At 46.2% G+C, this 18,884-nt stretch overlaps 1 protein-coding gene across 11 annotated transcripts in view; it reads left to right on the forward strand.

Annotated features, from left to right (window-relative positions):
- KIAA0232 (KIAA0232 ortholog) overlaps window positions 1-18,884 on the forward strand; it is a 98,888-nt gene that overhangs the window by 21,660 nt on the left and 58,344 nt on the right. For 9 of the 11 annotated variants that reach the window (XR_015250618.1, XM_086705509.1, XM_086705510.1 and 6 more), the window contains exon 2: window positions 12,066-12,562. Coding sequence is in view for 10 of the 11 variants with exons in the window: in XM_086705509.1 (XP_086561635.1) it covers window positions 12,332-12,562 (231 nt within the window). In the remaining variant the exon portion in view is untranslated. The other 2 variants (XM_086705505.1, XM_086705508.1) reach the window with 2 other exon arrangements.

Here is an 18,884-nt window from a genome sequence, read left to right on the forward strand (position 1 = left end):
GAAGCAGTTGGAGAAGAGCATGGCTGCTCATCTTTGAAAGCCAGAGAGCGGGGAGGACAGTGAGTGCCCCGAGTGTCACCGGCAAGAGAGCAGTGTGGCCTTAAGTAATTAGGGACAGCTTCTGAGAGGGGAGGGGGCAGGAATTGGCCCCATTGCCATGTAGGCGTTGCTGTTTCACCAGCGGACTTGTCTTCTGAAACCTCCCTGAGCACGTTAGTCCCTTTTGTGGGGGTTACTTTTTCTTTTGCAGTGTTTTAGTTCATCTGCCTCCAGGAGGCCACCTCACCTTACCAGAAGGCTGGCTTCAACAGACTTTAGAGCTCTTGCCTATCAAGAGGCCCACATTTTGCCCCTGGAAGCAGTCTTTAGGGCCGTTGACGCCCACGACTGCTGTTCCCCTCCTCCCTGGGCATGCTCCCGCCCCCCCCCCCCCCCAACCTCGCGTGGGCGAGGTCGTGAGACTCGCTCTGACTGATGCGGTGGAGGGCTCACTTGCAGGAGGGAGTTTCCAAAGTGCTGGGACATCCTTTGGCACAGGTGTTCTTTTTCCCTGGCTCCGGGACTAGCAGGGTTCAGGGTTGGCCGTACCGTCATCTCAGGTCCCCCAGAGTAGTTGTGCCGTGATCATGCCGAGCGTCCCGGCCAGTCTGGGTGGCCCGTGGGGCAGGAGCAGGACCTAGAGCTTGTGTGAGGCTACTGTGATTTGGGGGTTGTTTGTTGCTGCAGTGTAATCCATCCTATTTTGACTCAATAACCTTTCTTCCCGAATTTTGAACCTTGGCCTCCTTCTTGGTTGTTCTCAGCTTTCTTTCTGCTTTGACAGCTTCACGGTTCTTGCTGTTCTTTATACAGTTTGACGTTGTCATCCAACTTTCCATGATGACCTTCTACTTGCAATGACATTTGACCTGGTGAAACTCGAGACCTATCAAACACAAAGGCAGAAGTTTTCCGTTTTCCTTCAGCAGTCCCTCTGGCACATTGTGCTGTCTCGGAATGGCTGTGCTTAGCATTCTGTCTTCGGGGTATGAGGAGGACCGTCTTGTCCAGTCCGCAAGTACCTAGGGAGAGTACGTGGATTCTGTTGAAAAGAGCCAATGACTTTGTGTTTAGTCCAACATAATTCATTTGCTGGAGAGAATCAAGCCAGTATTGTTCAGTAGAACTTCTGCAGTGATAGAAATGTCCTATGTATGCACAGTAGCCACTAGCCACTAGCTACTAGCTACCTGTGGCTTTTGAGCTCTTGAAATGTGGCTAGTGTGGCTGATTTTTTTTTTTTTTTTTTTTTTTTTGAGAGAGCATGCACGTGCATGTACAGGTAGGGGAGAGGGGAGAGGGAGAGAGCAAATCTGAAGCAGGCTCCACACTCAGCGTGGAGCCTGACACAGCGTGCTGCGTGCTGTCTCCTGACCATGAGATCATGACCTTCAGCCGAAATCAAGAGGTGGACACTTAACCCACTGAGCCACCCAGGTGCCCCTGGCATGGCTGGATTTAAATTAAAATATAAATAGCCACATTTGACTGGTGGCTGCCATATTGGACCCTAGAACAGCACCGAGAAGATGTAATGTTGGGTGAAAAATGCAGAATACAGAAGTCTATATTATTATTTAACATGTTAAAATCATAAAACATTTTAAGTTCTTTACAGAGGGAGAAAACACTGATGATAACCACATGAAAATACTAACAGTGAGTTATATTTTGATGGAGAAATTGTGTGTGGGTGTCCCTCTCTTTTCATGTTTCGTACGAACTTAAACTTTTGTAACGAAAGTAGCTTTCGAAAGTGTGATCCACTTGAGCAGAAAAGCAGAAGTTTTGGAGAGTAAAAAGAGTGAGTCTTTTGGTTGAACAGATTTCCCTCCAAAAGATCTGTACTTCCCACTGCCCCGGAAGCATGAGTCAGAACTGTTGGCTGGTGCTCTTTATGATCAGTTGTGCTGCAATGCAGGCGAATCGAGAACATTCCACACGTGGTAGGTATGTACCATATCAGAGATGATGCTTTAAAATTTTTTTTTAAAAAATATTTAGTTTTGAGAGCGAGCAAGCATGAGTGGGAGTGGGAGAGGGGCAGAGAGAGAGAGAGAGAGAGAGAGAGAGAGAGAGAAGAGGGAGACACAGAATCTGAAGCAGGCTCCAGGCTCTGAGCTGTCACCACCACAGAGCCCGATGCGGGGCTCGAACCTACAAACCTTGAGGTCATGACCTAAGCCGAAGTCGGACGCTAAACCCACTGAGCCACCGAGACGCCCCAGAGATGGTGCTTTTGAAATAATTTTTATGTGTTTTCGGCAAATCTAAAACTATATGCACTTTATTACAAAAAAAGAAGGGAAACTCTTTATTTTTTATTTACTTTATTAAAAAGATGTTTTTTAATGTTTATTATTTATTTTTGAGAGAGAGAGAGAGACAGAGCCAGAGCGTAAGCAGGGGAGGGGCAGAGGGAGGGAGACACAGAATCTGAAGCAGGCTCCAGGCTCCGAGCTGTCCGCACAGAACCCCATGTGGGGCTCGCACTAACCAACTGAGAGCGTGACCTGAGCGGAAGTTGGATGCTTAACCAACTGAGCCACCCAGTTGCCCCGGAAACAGTTTGATAATTAAATTCAGCTGGTCACTTGTCTGCTCTGCTTGAGCTCTACAGAAACTAAACCATAGACTGACTGTTTCTTAGAGCTTGTAGGAAACACTGCTCCTGTGCCCCGGAGGACTCGCAAGGCACACTAATGGGGCTGTAATTTGAATTACTTCTAGGAATGTGTGTGGTATCATAAAAAGACTACAGAAGGACAGCATTGTATTTCATGGAGCATTGTTGCGTAAGGGGAGAGATTTTGGCAGAAAATCTTCAAAATGACCCTTCGTCCCACCACAAAAAAACCCTCGTTATGGAATTACTCATTTGAAATTTGTGGCCTTCCCATGTCTTAATTATCGAAGAAGTGTTTATGTAATCACTTAAGTAGGTCCATTTTCCTTTTTTCTCAGTGGACACATCATTTGGGACTAATTATATGACTGAAAACCTATGGACTAGATAGTTAGAGAATTAAATGCTTTTATTTTTAAAATTCGGTCTGTTACTCTGGTCCCAGATCTAATCATAAACATCACAGGCCCCAGGGCCCTGAGGACCCATGGTGGCACAGGGACTCCTGGAGGTGTCACTGGAGTGAGAGGGACTTGCAAGAGGTTCCCTGCCCCCAAGTCCAGCACGTTGACTTCTGGGCCCAGAGGCTTTGATCGATCCCCAAGCCCCAAGCCTGCACAGAGTTGCCCCAGTCTTTGGGGGAAGATTTTCATTCACCACCGGGGCCATTTTTAATACTTCGGACTCTAAAAGGGCTAGAAATTTTACACTGGGCAGCAGAGCTCCTGTGGGTCGGTCCTTTTGGGGGCTGATGGGCCTTCTCTGCGGAGACTGCCCTGCGGTGTGTGCCTCAAAACACGTAGAGAGCTGGACCGCAAAGGAGCCGTTGTATTTCTGGGGTCATCCTCTGTGCTCTGCCACTCTGAGTTCTTTGAATTTGTAGCAGAGAACTAAGCTACTGGTTAACAAGAGGGAAGGCTTCGAAGTGACTAGAAGCTAGTTTCTTGTAAGTGACGGAGATTTCATAGTTTATTGTTTTTAAAATTTTTTAAAAATGTTTATTTATTTTTGAGAGAGAGTGAGAGAGAGTGCGAGTGGGGAAGGAGCAGACAGAGAGGGAGACACAGAATTCAAAGCAGGCTCCAGGCTCTGAGCTGTCAAAACAGGCTCCAGGCTCTGAGCTGTCGGCACAGAGCCCGACGCGGGGCTCGAGCCCATGAACTGTGAGATCGTGACCTGAGCCGAAGTCGGACGCTTAACGGACTGAGCCACCCAGGCACCCCTCATGCTTTATTGTCTTAAGGATAGTAAGGAAATCGAGTATTTTTTGTCCTAAAAGTGAAATAAATTTTCCACAAATACTATTCTTCATGGAATCTGATTAGTGAAGGCGCCTGTAGGTGTAAATGTAACAGCTCGAGGGGGTGGTTGGTAACAATACCTGCCGTTTGTATGACACTGTAGGACATGCAAAGGCCACAAAATACATAGATGTCGGTCTCATTTGCTCACTGAGCAGCGTCGTGAGGTTCTGAGCTGCTGGGAGGGCAGGTGTGTATTACGGTTTTACAGGTGAGGAAACAGACCCCAGGAAGTTACAGGCACAAAACCGGCTAGTAAGTAGCGGAGGTGAGAGTGACTACAGAAAGCTCCGAGTGGTGGCTGCTGGGCTGTGTGCTCTCCACCTTTCCATGCTGCCTTCAAGAACTGAACAAGAGGGGTGCCCGGTGGCTGTTAGTCAAGTGTCCTACTCTGTTCTGGTTCAGGTCATGATCCCAGCTGTGCCTGCTTGGGAATTCATTCTCTCTCTGTCTCTCCCTCCCTTCCCCTCACCTTCTGCCCCTCCCCCACCACTCGTACTCTCTTTCTAAAAAATAATAAAAAAAAAAAAATTTAAAGCCATAAGTGGTAGAAACTTCATTTAATTGTAGCTATATGTATATTTTGAGTCCTTGGTGGAAACCATTTAAAATTTGAAGTAAAAAAGAAAAAAGATATTCTAAAATAAGTATATTATTGTGAGACCTTATAAATTACCACCAAATGCAGCCCAGTCTTTAGGATGACTTGGGTCAGTCTTGCTTGGGAGACAGACACTCGAGATGGTCCAAGGGTCTTTTCTTCTCTGTGAACCTCTGGAGAATCAAATGTTGAAAAATGAAGCAAAACAAAAACCTTTTGAGTATAAACAGTGATACTTTTTCTTCAAAACTCTTTTGGAGATTTTAGTTAGATTGAATGGAATTTAACTTCATACTGGCTAAATTTCACATTTGGAAGGAGTATAAAGATGAATAGACAGTTTGAAATTGGGGTGTTTGCCAGCTGTGTTCTTGAACTTGCCAGGTGGACGGACGTTCACGGGTTTTGCCTCCGCTTGTCAGGCCCCTCCCATCATTTTGACCATGTGATAGATCCTACCCAAAATGAGTTTTAATTTAACAAAAATCATGAGCCAGTGTACCTAGGAGTCTCCTTTCCGTTCAGAACTGGAAATAGACTCTCTTTTGGTCCAGCCTTCACCCCTCTACTGAAGGCTTGCTGCTTAGGGAGAGGAAGCTTCGTTCTGGCCCAGTCTTCTGTACCTGGCAGTTTGAGGTTCAGAAGAAGGAGCACGGACACTCTTTGGCTCCAAGAACATTCAGACCTGCTATTATGGTGCAGGAAGAGCCATCTTGTACCATTTCTGTCTCAGATCCCTCGCTACCAGGATTCACTCAGAGGTGTTGCACAGACAACTGCCAGGGCGTCTGGTGGTAGCACACGTACCAGCCTGGGCTCTTTTTCTGTGGTTCTCTGCAGTCGGAACCATCAGGAATAAAAAAAACATCATCATCGCTAGTGAGTCTAGGGATCTGGCCCAGTATTTAAGAATGATATGGGGTGCCTGGGTGGCTCTGTCGGTTAAGCGTCCAACGCTTGCTTGATTTCAGCTGGGGTCATGATCTCACGATTCTTGGGATCAAGCCCAGTGTTGGTGTTGGACTCTGTGCTGACAGTGCAGAGGCTTCTTGGGATTCTCTCTCTCCCTCTCTCTCCCCCTCCCCCACTCGTGCTCGCTCTCTCTCAAAATAAATAAATGTTAAAAATAAATAAAAGCCCTATAGAATCAGCTATTGAACAAGTTCGAGGAAGAGTTCTGTTAGAGGTGAGAATGCCAGGGAAGGTTTTAACCAGTTTGGTGAGATCTTGGGAGGTCAGCGTGCTTTGCTTCATTTTGCATTTGTATACTTACTTTTTTTCTCACCCACTTCTTGAATCCTTGAGCTTGGCTAAAGAAGGGTGAAATCTCTTAATGACAACAAACCTCTATGGTTGGTTTGAAACCATGTTTTAAAGTGCGCATAATAGGGGTGCCTGGGTGGCTCAGTGGGTTAAATGTCCGACTTCTGCAAATGTCCGACTTCTGCTCAGGTCGTGCTCACGGTTTGTGAGTTCGAACCTGGCTTCGGGCTCTGTGCTGACAGCTCAGAGCCTGGGGCCTGCTTCAGGTTCTGTGTGTGTGTGTGTGTGTCTGTGTCTGTGTCTGTGTCTGTGTCTGTCTGTCTCTCTCTCTTTCTCTGCCCCTCCCGGGCTCACGCTCTGTCTCTCTCTGAAAAATAAACATTAAAAAAAATTTTTAAGGGTACATAACAACAACTAAAACAGCATTTCTCTCTGTCTTCACAGTGAACAGTCTGTCATGGCATGACTATTTAAGGCCTTAGTGCATTTAAATAATGAAAAAAAGCCTTACACTAAGTTGTTTAGCATGAAACTAGCATTTTAAAGGTTCTGTTGCGAAGACAAGTGCGTCGATGTCATGAGCGGCCTTCTTTGGATATCCCTACTCTCTGGGTCTGACATACATTCTAGGATTTGGTTTCCTGCGTTTTGTTCAGCATTTTTGCGTCTGTGTTCATGCGGCCTATTAGTCCGTGGTTTTCTTTTCCTATAATGTGTTGGGTTTGGGGTCAGGATAACGCTGGCCTCATCATGTGATTTGGGAAGTGTTCTCCTTAATTTTTTGGAAGAGTGTGGATAGACATGGCATCACGTTTTCCTTAAATACTTGGTGAGATTAAGCTTTGAAGTCTTCTGGGTGGGAGATTCTTTTGTGGGAATGTTTTAAACTACAAATTCTGTCACTTTTGTAGATACGGGGCTATTTATTCTTTCTTTTTGAGTGAACTTTGGTGATTTGTGTTTTCAAGGAACTTGGCCAGTTCATCTTTGTATAATTTATTGGTGTAAAGTTTTTCTGACATCCCCTTGTTATCCTTTTTAATCTATGGAATCTGTAGTGCTCTCACCTCTCTCCTTCCTGATGTTGGTAATTTATGTCTTTTCTATTCAACAGTCTGGCTGGAGGCTTGTAAAGGACTTTGTCTAGAAGAATCAGCATTTGGTTTCATGGTGTTTCGTTTTCTGTTTCACGGGTTTCTGCTCTAATATTGCCTTTTTCTGCTCAGTTTGGTTTCATTTGCTTTCCTTTTCTAGTTTTTTTTTTAATGTTTTTATTTATTTTTGAGAGAGAGAGAGAGAGAGAGCACGCGTGTGCGCACACGCCCACACATACTCGCAAGGGGCGGGGAGTGGCAGAGAGAAGGCTCTGCTTCAGAGAATCTGAAGCAGGTTCCAGGTTCCGAGCTGTCAGCGCAGAGCCCGACACGGGGCTTGAACTCACGAACTGTGAGATCATGACCTGAGGTGAAGTTGGACACTAAACCGACTGAGCCACCCAGGTGCCCCGTTCTTTTCTATTTTTTCAAGGTGGAAACTGGGGTCCTTGATTTGAGGGCTTTCCTACTACATGTCTTGGTGTTACTAGTTTTCCCCTAAACTGCTCTAGTGGCTTCCTAGAAATAGCATGTCTTGCATTTTCATTTTCCTTTGGTTCAGAATACTTTCTAGTTTCTCCTTTAATTTCTTCTTTGCTCTGTTATGTAGAGTTATGTAATACGTTTCTGTTATTTGTAATTTGGTTCCATGTGGTCAGAGAATACATTTTCTGTGATTTTTTAGTCCTTTTAAAGTTTGTTGCAACCTTCTCTATGGCCCAGAATATAGTCTTATATCGAATTCGTTGATAATACTGCCGAGTCTTTTATATCCTTACTGATTTTCTATTTACTTCTTTCAATGATTGAGAGAAAGGTTTTGAAATCTAGTATAATTGTGGATTTGTTTATTTTTCCTTGAAATTCTGTTAGTTTTTATTCACACATTTTGAAATTTTTTTGTAATGTTTGTTCACTTTTTGAGAGACAGAGACAGAGTGCAAGTGGGAGAGGGGCAGAGAAAGAGGGAGACACAGAATGTGAAGCAGGCTCCAGGCTCTAAGCTGTCAGCGCAGAGCCCGACGTGGGGCTTGAACCCACAGACTGTGAGATCATGACCTCAGCCGAAGTTGGCCATCCAGCCGACCAAGCCACCCACATGCTCCTATTCACGCATTTTGAAACTCTACTACTAGATATATAATAAATAGGACTGGTATATCCTTTTGATAAATTGACCCCTTTATCATTATGAAATGACCTTTTTCTCTGTTAATACTCTTTGCTCTGAAATCTATCCCATTATTGTAGACACTCAACCTTGCTTTATGCTAGTGTTGGCATGATGTATCTTTTTCCGTCCTTTTAACCTATTTGTGTCTTTATTTTTAATGTGGATATTTGTGTAAGCAGCATATATTTGGGTCTTCAGTTTTAGAGTCCAATCTGACCATCTCTGCCTATTATTATTATTATTATTATTATTATTATTAAATGTTTATTTATTTTGAGAGAGAGCACATGTGATCGCAGGGGAGATTCAGGGAGAGAGGGAGAGAGAACCCCAAGCAAGCTGTGCGCTGTTAGCACAGAGCCCATCACGGGGGCTCCACCTTAGGAACCGTGAGATCCTGACCTGAGCCGAAATCAAGAGTCAGACACTCAGCTGACTGAGCCACCCACACAGCCACCTCTACCTTTTAATTGGTTGGTTAGACTGTTTACGTTGATTATTATGAGCTCCTATCTTATCCCAGTCTCTCCCAAGTGGCATTCTACCATTTCATGTACGGTGACAGGAGCGCGGGTAATCGTATTACGTTTTCTCTGCTCCTCTTCCTGCTGTGTGGTCCTGGGTTTTGCTTATACATATGTTGTAAACCTCGCAACAGATAGTTACTATTTTTGTTTCAATCACTGAATTATCTTTTAAAGATACTTAAGTAATAAGAATGTTTCTGATGCCCTTTGTTCCTTTGAGTGGATCCACGTTTTGTTCCGGGTCCACGTTTTGTTTTAGTGTCCTTTTCCGTTTGCCCCAAGGACTGTCTTTATCATTTCTGATGTCTCTGCTGCTTTTGCATGTCTGGAAAAGTCTTTGTTTCCCCTTTGTTTTGCAAGATTTTTTGAGGAGTACAGAATTCTAAGTTGCTGGCTTTTCCTTTCAGTCTTTTCAAGTCTTTTTTGCCCCCTCGTCTTCTCATTTGCCTGTTTCCAACAAGAAACCTGGTGTTCTCATTCTCTTTGCTCTGTTACACCTAATGTCTCTTCTCTGTCTGGTGTGAAGCATTCTTCCGCTGTCACTTGTTTGAAGGGGTTTGTTGCCACGTGCCTCGGTGTCATTTTCTTCATGTTTCTTGTGCTGAGAGTTCATTGAACTTGGATCTCTGTGTTTAGCTGTCATCCGTTTTGGAAGAACGTTGGCCATTATTTCTTCGGATATCTTTGTTGCCTTCTGTTTCTTCTCCAATTACACGTATGTTAGATTTCTTAAAATTGTCAGGTAGCTCGCTGAGGCTGTGTTAATTTGTTCCTTTCTCTCTGTTTCATTTCGTATGGTTTCTTTTGTAGTTGAAGACTCTGTAATTGGGGCGCCTGGGTGGTTCAGCTGGTTGAGCATCTGACTCTTGATTTTTGGCTCAGGTCTCATGGTTCATGGGATCGAGCCCCACTGATAGTGCAGAGGCCGCTTGGGATTCTCTCTCTCTTTCCCTCTGCCCCCCCCCCCCCAATAAATAAATAAACATTAAAAAAAAACCCTCTGTTATTTTTCCTTCTGAAATGGCTAATCTGTTATTAACCCCATCATGTGTACTTTTCACCTCAGATACTGTCATTTTCATCTGTAGATGTTTGACTTGATATCTTCTGTTCTCTACTCATCCCCATATGGCGTTTTGTCATAACTGCTTCAAGGTCCTTTTCTGCTAATTCTAACTTTTGTGTCAATTCTGAGTTGGTGTCAATTAATTTATCTCTTCATTTCTACTTCCTCTGTGTCTGTTTCTTTGCATGTCTGCTGATACTTTATTAGATGCCAGCCATGGTAAATGTTACTTTTTTTTTTTTTTTTTTTTAGTTTTTAAAAATGTTTATATTATTTTTGAGAGAGAGAGAGCAGGGGAGGGGCAGAGAGAGAGAGGGAGGGAGGGAAACAGAGTACTGGAAGCAGACTCTGTGCTGTTAGCGTGGAGCCCGATACGGGGCTTGAACCCATGAAGCCTGGGATCGTGACCTGAGCCGAAGGCAGACAGACGCTTAACCGACTGAGCCACCCAGGCGCCCGTAAATTTTACTTTCTTAGGTGCTGCATATTTTTGTGTTCCTATAAATTTCTCGAGATTTGTTCTGGGGCTGAAGTGAAATTAGTGGGCAATGGTATGGTCCTTTCAGGTCTTGCTTTTAGGATGTGTTAGGCAGGCGCCATTCTGTCTAGAGTCAGTTCCTTCCCCCTCTCTAAGTCAGGAGCTTTCTGAGTGGCCAGAGTCCCTGAATTAGGAGGTTTTCCAGTCTGGCTGGTGGGAAGCAGGCACCGTCCCTCACCATGCTGAGCGTCAGGTCCTGTTTGTGATGATCCCTTCCTGTGCTTGGGCAGCTCCTCCCATGCACGCCCGGGTGCTGGACTCTCGAGGGTCACCCTCTAGCAGTCTCTGGTGCCGTGTCCTGTGAGCCCAAGCTGCCTTCCATTCTTTCATCTGCTTCCTTCCGCTGTTGCTAAAAGTCCTCCCTCTGTCTTGGTTGATCTTCATTGAATGAGTACCGGCTTGTCACCTTGCTTCAAGTGATGTCCCCAGAATTCCCTGTCTTGCTTAATTGATGACCTGTCTGGCATCCTGAGTGCCAAACATATCAAAGAACTTATGAAAAATGTTTTGAGAGTCAGCTGGAAAATTTCAGCAGGTAAAAATTATAGAAAAAGTTTGCTTTAGGTTATCTAGTTTCCATAAATCAGAGAAGACAGTTTTGTAAAGAAAATTTTAGAAAGCAGAATAGACGTTAATGACAAATTAATAACTTAGTCCTGTGGTAGATTTAAACACTTTCCTTTATATTTTACATTTTTAAAAATGTTTTATTTATTTTTGAAAGAGAGAAGGCAGGGAGTGGCAGAGAGAGAGGGAGACACGGAATCCGAAGCCGGCTCCAGCCTCTGAACTGTCAGCACAGAGCCTGACACGGGGCTCGAACCCATGAACTGTGAGATCATGACCTGAGCTGAAGTTGGACGCTTAACCGACTGAGCCACTCAGACGCCCCTCTTTATATTTAATGATTGTAAAACTCGCTGTGTAGTTTTTCATGAAATGCAAGAAACGGAGACTTAAATCTTTGGGGAAGTCTTTTTGACTTGATGCTTTTACTAACCTCAGAAATACTTTTTCAAAAGTCACTTTTGGTAACCCTCTTATTGTCTGCTAAAATTCATGCAAACGCTGAGCCAAGGAGATGTACCTGCCGTTGTGTTGGTTTTTATTTTCTGGTGAAGTAAGTTCATCAGAGCTCTAACATAGGAATGTTATGATTTGATAAGGCCACTGTTCGATTAGTTTGACATATGCAAAGTAGGTTAACTTAGGGGAAAAGACTGTTAAGAGCATGGCATCTGTCGCACAAGTAAGCAAACCATCAGCCGAGGTGTGGAAGCTGCACCAAATATAACGGTACAAGCTGGCGCGGCTCTGAGCCAGGTCCACGGTTTACCTTAACTTCTATGAGATAAGTGGTGAGCAGCTGTGCAAAGCTTTTAGCCATATGAAGCGATTGATTGTCTTTGTGAAACCTTCAATAAAAAGGACTCATTTTTAACCAGCGTCTGAACGAAATGACAATTCAGTTGCTTGTTTCTGTACACTTAAAAATGGACTAGCGATTTGTTACCGCACACAGCCTTCCAGTGTTACAGATGAGCAAAGTTTTACTAGCCCGGTCTCTTCAGATAGCAAGATGCGTGTCGTTGGGATTGAGCGTAAGCACAACAGTATAAAGTTCTGAGTTTTCCTTTCTTTTGAATGATATTAAGCTTTTAAGGGTTTGAAATGTCACTCGGCTTCAGATGTCAAAGATTACCGCAAAAAGAAATCAGTGTTCTAAGACACCAAATTTCAATAGACAGTCTTTTTGGGTTTTTTGCTCCAAAAGGTCAGTAACTTAGTTTATATCTGTATATAACGCGTGCCTTTCTTTTCTCTCTCGTTTCGTAGGTTCTGCCGGAGACTTCCATCTGGCCTCAATGTGAAAGTAAAGTAAACCACATCTGTGTGTGTGTTGCTCCCAGGATGCTGATTCATTGGTCATGTCTGAAGAGGGAAATTCTGGTCTAGATGGCTGACAGCCCGCGAAAATAGATGCTTATCCTAGATGTCCGGCGTCTCTCCTTTTTACTGGAGTGAAAATCCCCTCCAGATACCAACAGAACGTCACCTGCAGAAAATGCCTCGCATTTTAAGGATGTCAGCAACCTAAATTCATGCGCCCTGTGTGCACAGTTGTCGTGGACGGTTTACCATCTGAGAGCTCCTCAGCCTCTTCTCCAGGCCCCGTACCTGTGTCTGAGATGTCTCTGCTCCATGCTCTGGGCCCAGTGCAGACCTGGCTGGGACAGGAGCTGGAGAAATGTGGCATCGACGCCATGATTTATACCCGGTATGTCCTCAGCCTCCTGCTGCACGACAGCTATGACTACGACCTACAGGAACAGGTACTTCTGTGTCTTACGTGTTTTGTGAACATGCGTGGTTGTGTCTGCAGGTTTGTGTTTTCTCTTCAGAGAGCGCTTTTACGCTCTGGAGCAGGCTGGCGGACTGCCGCGGTCCACAGACGTTGAACCCGCCAGGGGGCATCGGTGCTCTGGGTCACAGCACACTGTTTAGCACAGCGCTTTTCTCCGCTCTTGGCCTTTCTCCCCATCGATCACACTCTGGCTCAGGCCCCCCGGCTCTCGTCAGGGCCCGGTGAGGGCTTGATGGCCCCCTGCCTGCGAGCCGCACTGCGCCGGGTGCTGGTGTCCGCCATCAGGAACGTCACACATCGGGACGAGACCTTTTCATCGTTGTGTCTGTTACACTTCTTAACGTTCTGAAGGTTAAGGTTTCATTTTCATGTTAAACTGCTTGTTCAGCAAAGCGTGTGACATGAAGCACGTGACTTTACGGTACGTCGTTGTAGATCCCCCGGGAAATCGGCCCTCACGCAGTTCATTTGACTTCAGTGCTGAGTTGCAAGTGAAAAGTAAGCAGATCCGGGTTCTCCAAAGAGTAAGTCCGACTTCAGGGTCCCCCTCCCAGAGGAGGTACTGAGAGTGAGGCCTACTGAGAGGGCAACACGGTCGTCACCGGGGACCACACGGGCTCTGGGTGACCTCCATGTACCACGTTCACGTGACCCGGAGTGTTTGGTGGGCAGTTTCTGTTGCTGGTTTTTAAACCCACCGTCACTAACACTGAAAGCAGGGGTAAAGTTTCATTGACGGAAGAAGCTGGCTTTGCCTTCCAGACCACGGAGAAGCCTCCAGGTCCTGTCTGTAAGTGCAGAATTTTGCCAGCGTGTTTTAACATTGGTCCCTCATCACTTGTTACAGACGTGTTTTCTTCCAGCTGGACACAGCTGTTCTCCCTGCTGCCAGGTTGCTTGCTGCCCTGGCTGGTGGGAATGAGGTTGGCGTTTTCAGGGGTTTGACTTAGAACCTAAGAATCAGGAAATGTGTCATTTTGGCAGACAGTATTTTGTGTAATTTCCTTACTAAGGCTCTGTCTTCCATCCTCTTTCCAGTAAATGTAAAGAATATATTTTTAGAGGCGCGCCTAGGTGGCTCAGTCGGTTAAATGTCTGACTTTGGCTCAGGTCGTGATCTCACAGTCTGCGAGTTCGAGCCCCGCGTCGGGCTCTGTGCTGACAGCTTGGAGCCTGGAGCCTGCTTCAGATTCTGTGTCTCCCTCTCTCTCTGCCCCTCCCCTGCTCATGCTCTCTCTCTCTCTGTCTCAAAAATAAATAAAACATTAAAAAAAAAATTAAAATATTTTTAGAGGCAAATAAGATGTTAAATCTACAAACATGGAAGAATTATTATTATTATTTTTTAAGTTTGTTTATTTTGAGAGAGAGAGAACACAAGTGGGAGGAACAGAGAGAAAGGGAGAGAGAGAATCCCAAGTAGGCTCCACACTGTTAGTGCAGAGCCCAGCATGGGGCTCGAACTCACAAACTGTCAGGTCGTGAGGTGAAATCGAGTCAGCAGCTTAACCGACTGAGCCACCCAGGTGCCCCTGGAAGAATTTTTATTTCCGGAAATGAGGACGATATTTCTCTTAACTCAAAAATCATGTACTCTTAGGGTTGTGTGCTAACAGTATCCACCTAGAATATTTTGTCAACGTTAATAAGTTTATTAGCACGAAGTATTTATGTCCAGCGTGAGTTGAACCTCTCTGAGGAGATGTGTTTGTGATTCCTCTGGTTCCTTTCTCAGTAGGGCTTGGGGGGCCGGGGCAGGGCACCTATCTGTGCCCAACTGTTGGATCCACCTTCCAGAGTTCTGCTTCATCTTTAGGGAGCGGGAGGATGAGGACTGGTGAAAACAGAACCTGTGTGCAGTTACAAGGAGAATCCAAGGGAAATCGGGGCTTTTAAAATACCCCTCCCCTCGGTCCAGTGCCAAGTGCCATGCTGATGGGGAAGGTCAAGTTGCAAATGATACTTGTTTTTAACAGGGGACCTGGGAGATCGGGTAGACCTGATGTTACTTTTCATGACTCAAGGGGGGGATGCGCTCACGGTACCCCCGAAAGGGAGTCCAAGTGCAGAGCCGAGGGCAGTCTCCCTGGTAGGAGAAAGGGGAGTGGGGGGAGGGGGGGCCTTGCCCACCTTCTGTGATTCAGATGCCAGCTCACAGCCCTGCTCCCTGGCCAGGTGTAGTCCCTGATGTCTGGGTCAGACGTGTGGTGGCCCAGCTCCTCATTTGGGGGGCCAAACGACTCCACCTTTGGGTGTTTGTTTCCTCCCATCTTACCCTCGGTTCGTGAATACGTCTAACCTTGACTTGAACACGGCCAGTTTTAAGGCCGTTGCTGCAGCTTCTAGCCTTATCTGCCATGTTTAATCCTTCAGTTTTCCTAATCTTGGTTAAAACACACCCACCAAGAGCTCTTGAGTTCTCAGGAAGGTTTTGCACGTGACTTTGGTCTCAGCTGCACAGGATGATTGGGTGGGAAGTGAGGCTGATCAGACCGAGGTCTTGATTGAGCCGGAAGGACGAGCAGTTCAGCGCCAGCCTGTGATTTGAGCAGGATCGTAATGCAGCGGTGGCACCGGCGGTTCCCGCGTGGCCCCAGCGAGCAGCACCTCCCGACCCGCGGGTGCCCTGGGGGCGCCACAGTCACCTCGTTTCTACACGTTCTTCTTTCTCTTTGCTCTTCGTGTCTTTCTTCTTTTGGTCGTGGCCGCCAGACTCTGGAAAACGCCCGCTCACGCCATCCGGAGCTCACCGGTGTTGTCTCCAGATGGAAATGTACACCACTGTCCTGACCCGGGCTCGGGCCCAGCCGCCACTGCCCACGGGTCCTTCTCGCTCCTGATGAGACCGCGCCGTCTGCTTCCAAACGTGATGTTTTCACTGGCGATCCCTTCGTTCTGGTTATTAGAATGTATTCTCTTTCCCGGTAGAGTAGAAGGTCCTGGAGGGCAGAAATCAGACGCTCATTTTTGAAAAATGTTTGCTTTCTTGTGAAATAATTTTGAACATGGGAATAATGAGAACATGACGGGGAACTCTCGTGTACTCTTAGTCACCGTTGATCATATTTTCCTGCTTTTGCTTTATTTCTCTCCCCTCCGTTTGGTACTCCTACCCTAAATAAATCAGCGTGTGTTTCTTAAGATTGGGCTTTCTCCCCGCCACGTGGATGCAGGTAGAAGACTCAGGGAGGTTAACGCGGGCACATCATGATATCCTGCTGGTTTTCCCCTTGTATCAGCTGCCCAGTGATGCCCTTCATCGTAACTTGCCCCCACCCAGGATCCAGGGTGAGACTGTGCGCCTCTTTACTCCTCTAATCAGGAATAGTTCACAGCTTTCCTTTGTGTCTCACCACATTCACATTTTTGAAGCTAACAGGAGAGTTGCTTAGCAGAATATCCTTTAACTCTGGGTTTGCCTGATGTTTGCTTCTGTGTAGAGACAGCTTACGTGTTTATGGCAGTGACCTCCCGTAAGCCACCAAGTTTCCTTCTTCATCATGCGTCATGGCAGATGCACACGACGTCCGTCTGTTGCATCGTGGCAGTGCTGGCTTTGGTCTGGGGACGTCTGCCAGGTTTTCTCCCGTGGGAAGCTGGACGCTCTTTTCTGTGTAATCATCAGGTGACCCGTTTGGAGAGACTGGCAGTTTTCTCACCCGTAGATGATTCCACCTGAATCACCTGTTACTTTGATGGTTGCAAAGTAGTGATTTTTCTAACTCCGTTATCCCGCTACGTTTCGTAGTGGCCATTCTCCTGTAATGCCTTTACCTTCTCAAATCAGTAGCCCGGTCACGTAGAGAACACCACAGTGTGCCAAGGGCAGTGCCGGACATTTCTCATGTAGGCCTGCCTTATTTGGCCTCCATACCACACCTTGGAGGGAAGTAGTATTTTCTCTGTCTCCACTGGTGTAGCAGTGCACATTCAGAGAGGTTAGGTGATCTGCCTGAGGCCACACAGCAGTGAGTTGGGATTTAAACTCCTGTCTGTCAGATCCAACGTGTGCCTACTTTTATATTAGAGAGTTTTGCTGTTTTTGTTTTCATACATAACAAATAATTATTGAATGAACAATGTAAGAACACTCTACTGCAAAGGCAGGCTTTAGAAACTATGTGGAATGGATTTATTGTCTTTTAATGCACTTGTGGTTTGTAGAAGTGGGGGGAAGTTCATTGTTAGTTCACAGTTGAAGTTTGAGTGGAGTCCCTCTAGGGTGAAAGCGAGTGCAGGGAAGCTTGGGGCATCACGTCTCTAACTCTTAAAATAGACTGGAGTTAAATTATTAAAAAATATTTTACAGTCTTACGATCGGCTCAAAGGGAAGCTGTAGTAAAGCCATAATTTAAAGGTGGGAGTTTACTTTTCCTGCCTCGGGCTTGTGCTGGGCTGATGGTCAACTCCAGGTTCCCTGTAATCTGTCGTGAGTAGGAAGAGTCGTCTGAGGAAGATAGGACAGCTTTTCACTGTGTCATTCGTAGAACCCCACATTCTTAATCTTCCTTCATCATTAAATGAAAACCATCATCCGAGAATTTATTACAGCGTTTTTTTTTGTCTTTATATTTTAATGTTCTCAGTATTGTGAAAGCTTTATCAGCAGCCCATGATGATGACAGAAAGCCCAGCTTGGTCTGGCTTCAAAGGAAGCAGTGCTCACAGTGAGCACACATACCCTGCATATGGCCACGCGTCAGAGCACTCAGGCCCAGTGCTCCTGGCCCCAGGCGTGGAGGTGCTTAGAGACAGTGGCTAAGTTACTTGCCCAGGGTCACACAGCTAGTCAACTTGGGATCCTTTGTTAATGTCCAGAGGCTGGGGCTGGCCTCAGTGGCAGCTGGATACAGGGCCTTCCGTGGAATCAGTGCCCCACCATGAAGCTTGCCTTCTCTATTGCTTTGCTTTTCAAGCTTCACCGTCCCCTCTCCGCTGCAAGCCCAGATCCACCTTCATTTAAAAATTTTTGTTTACCTTTATTTTTGAGAGACAGAGACAGAGCACAAGTTGGGAAAGGTCAGAGAGAGGGAGACACAGAATCTGAAGCAGGCTCCAGGCCCCGAGCCATCAGCACAGAGCCTGACACGGGGCTCGAACCCACAAAGTGAGATCATGACCTGAGCCGAAGTCGGACGCTCAACTGACCGAGCCACCCGGGCGCCCCTCCCGCCCTCATTTGTAAGAGTCCAGCAGGAAGAGCAGGGTTTCGTCCCGGTAGGCCAACTTGGTCATGACCCCAACCTTGACCCCAGCTCCTAGGATGAGGGGACTTTGCTGGCTGGGCTACAAGCACCCGCGTAGGGACTAAGAATTGGAGAGGAGGTGCCCCGGAGGAAGTCTGGAGTGATTAGGCGGCTGAGCCACCAAAAAGAAGCCCTCTCAGAGTACCTGCGTGCAAAGTACACTTTCGTCTATTTTTTTTTAAGTTGATTTATTTATTTTGAGAGCGAGAGAATGAGAGAGCGACAAGCAGGGGAGGAGGAGAGAGAGAGGGAGAGAGGATCCCAAGTAGGCCTCACTCCAGCAGCGCAGAACCTGATGTGGGGCCCGATCTCACGGACCGTGAGATCATGACGTGAGCTGAAATCAAGAGTCGGATGTTCACTCGACCGAGCCCCCCCAGGCGCCCCAGTAGCACGTTCTTCTAAAATGCTGCTCAAGTTTGGGGAAACGCACTCTGGGATTTGTGTTTGAAACAAACCGCTTGCTGTGTTATCCACTCTTCGTGATTTGTTCTCTTTGTTTCTTTGAGGAGTTTTATCTTTGTCCACCTCCTCCAAGATTGTCCTTTCGTGCTCATCCCTCAGTCTGTGTGATTGCTTTAGGTGTTCTTACAATGTTAGGTCTTTTTAGGTTCCAGATAGGGGGCATCCATCAATTCTGCACAAAAATACAAGAGGGTTTTTCCTTAAGCTTTTTTTTTTTTTTTTTTTTTTTTTTTTTTTTTTTTTGTTCCTTGGGGCATAAAGTGCATCCCGACCAGGGTAGTGATGGGCGAATTTTCACAAAGATCATATCTATGTAATGACACTCAGGTAGATAAATAGAACATTACCATCAACACAAGTCCCCGTGTGCCCTGCCCAGCCTCAACCTGCTTCGTGTGTCCAGAGGAGAACCCAGTAGTGTGGCCTGTTTCCCACCCCTTCCTCCTGGCACTTTGCCTCTCTGTCCTGCCCTGAGAGGCCACCCCTGGCTCTCCTGGTCTCTCTGTCTCTCACAGGGCCATCTTCTTCCTCCACGTCTTGCCCTGGGCCTAGAAGGGGCACATTTCCCGAAGGAGAAAG

This window comes from Puma concolor, chromosome B1, assembly GCF_028749965.1.
Source record: "Puma concolor isolate L17-30 chromosome B1, mPumCon1.1.hap2, whole genome shotgun sequence".
NCBI classification, from domain to species: Eukaryota; Metazoa; Chordata; class Mammalia; order Carnivora; family Felidae; genus Puma; species Puma concolor.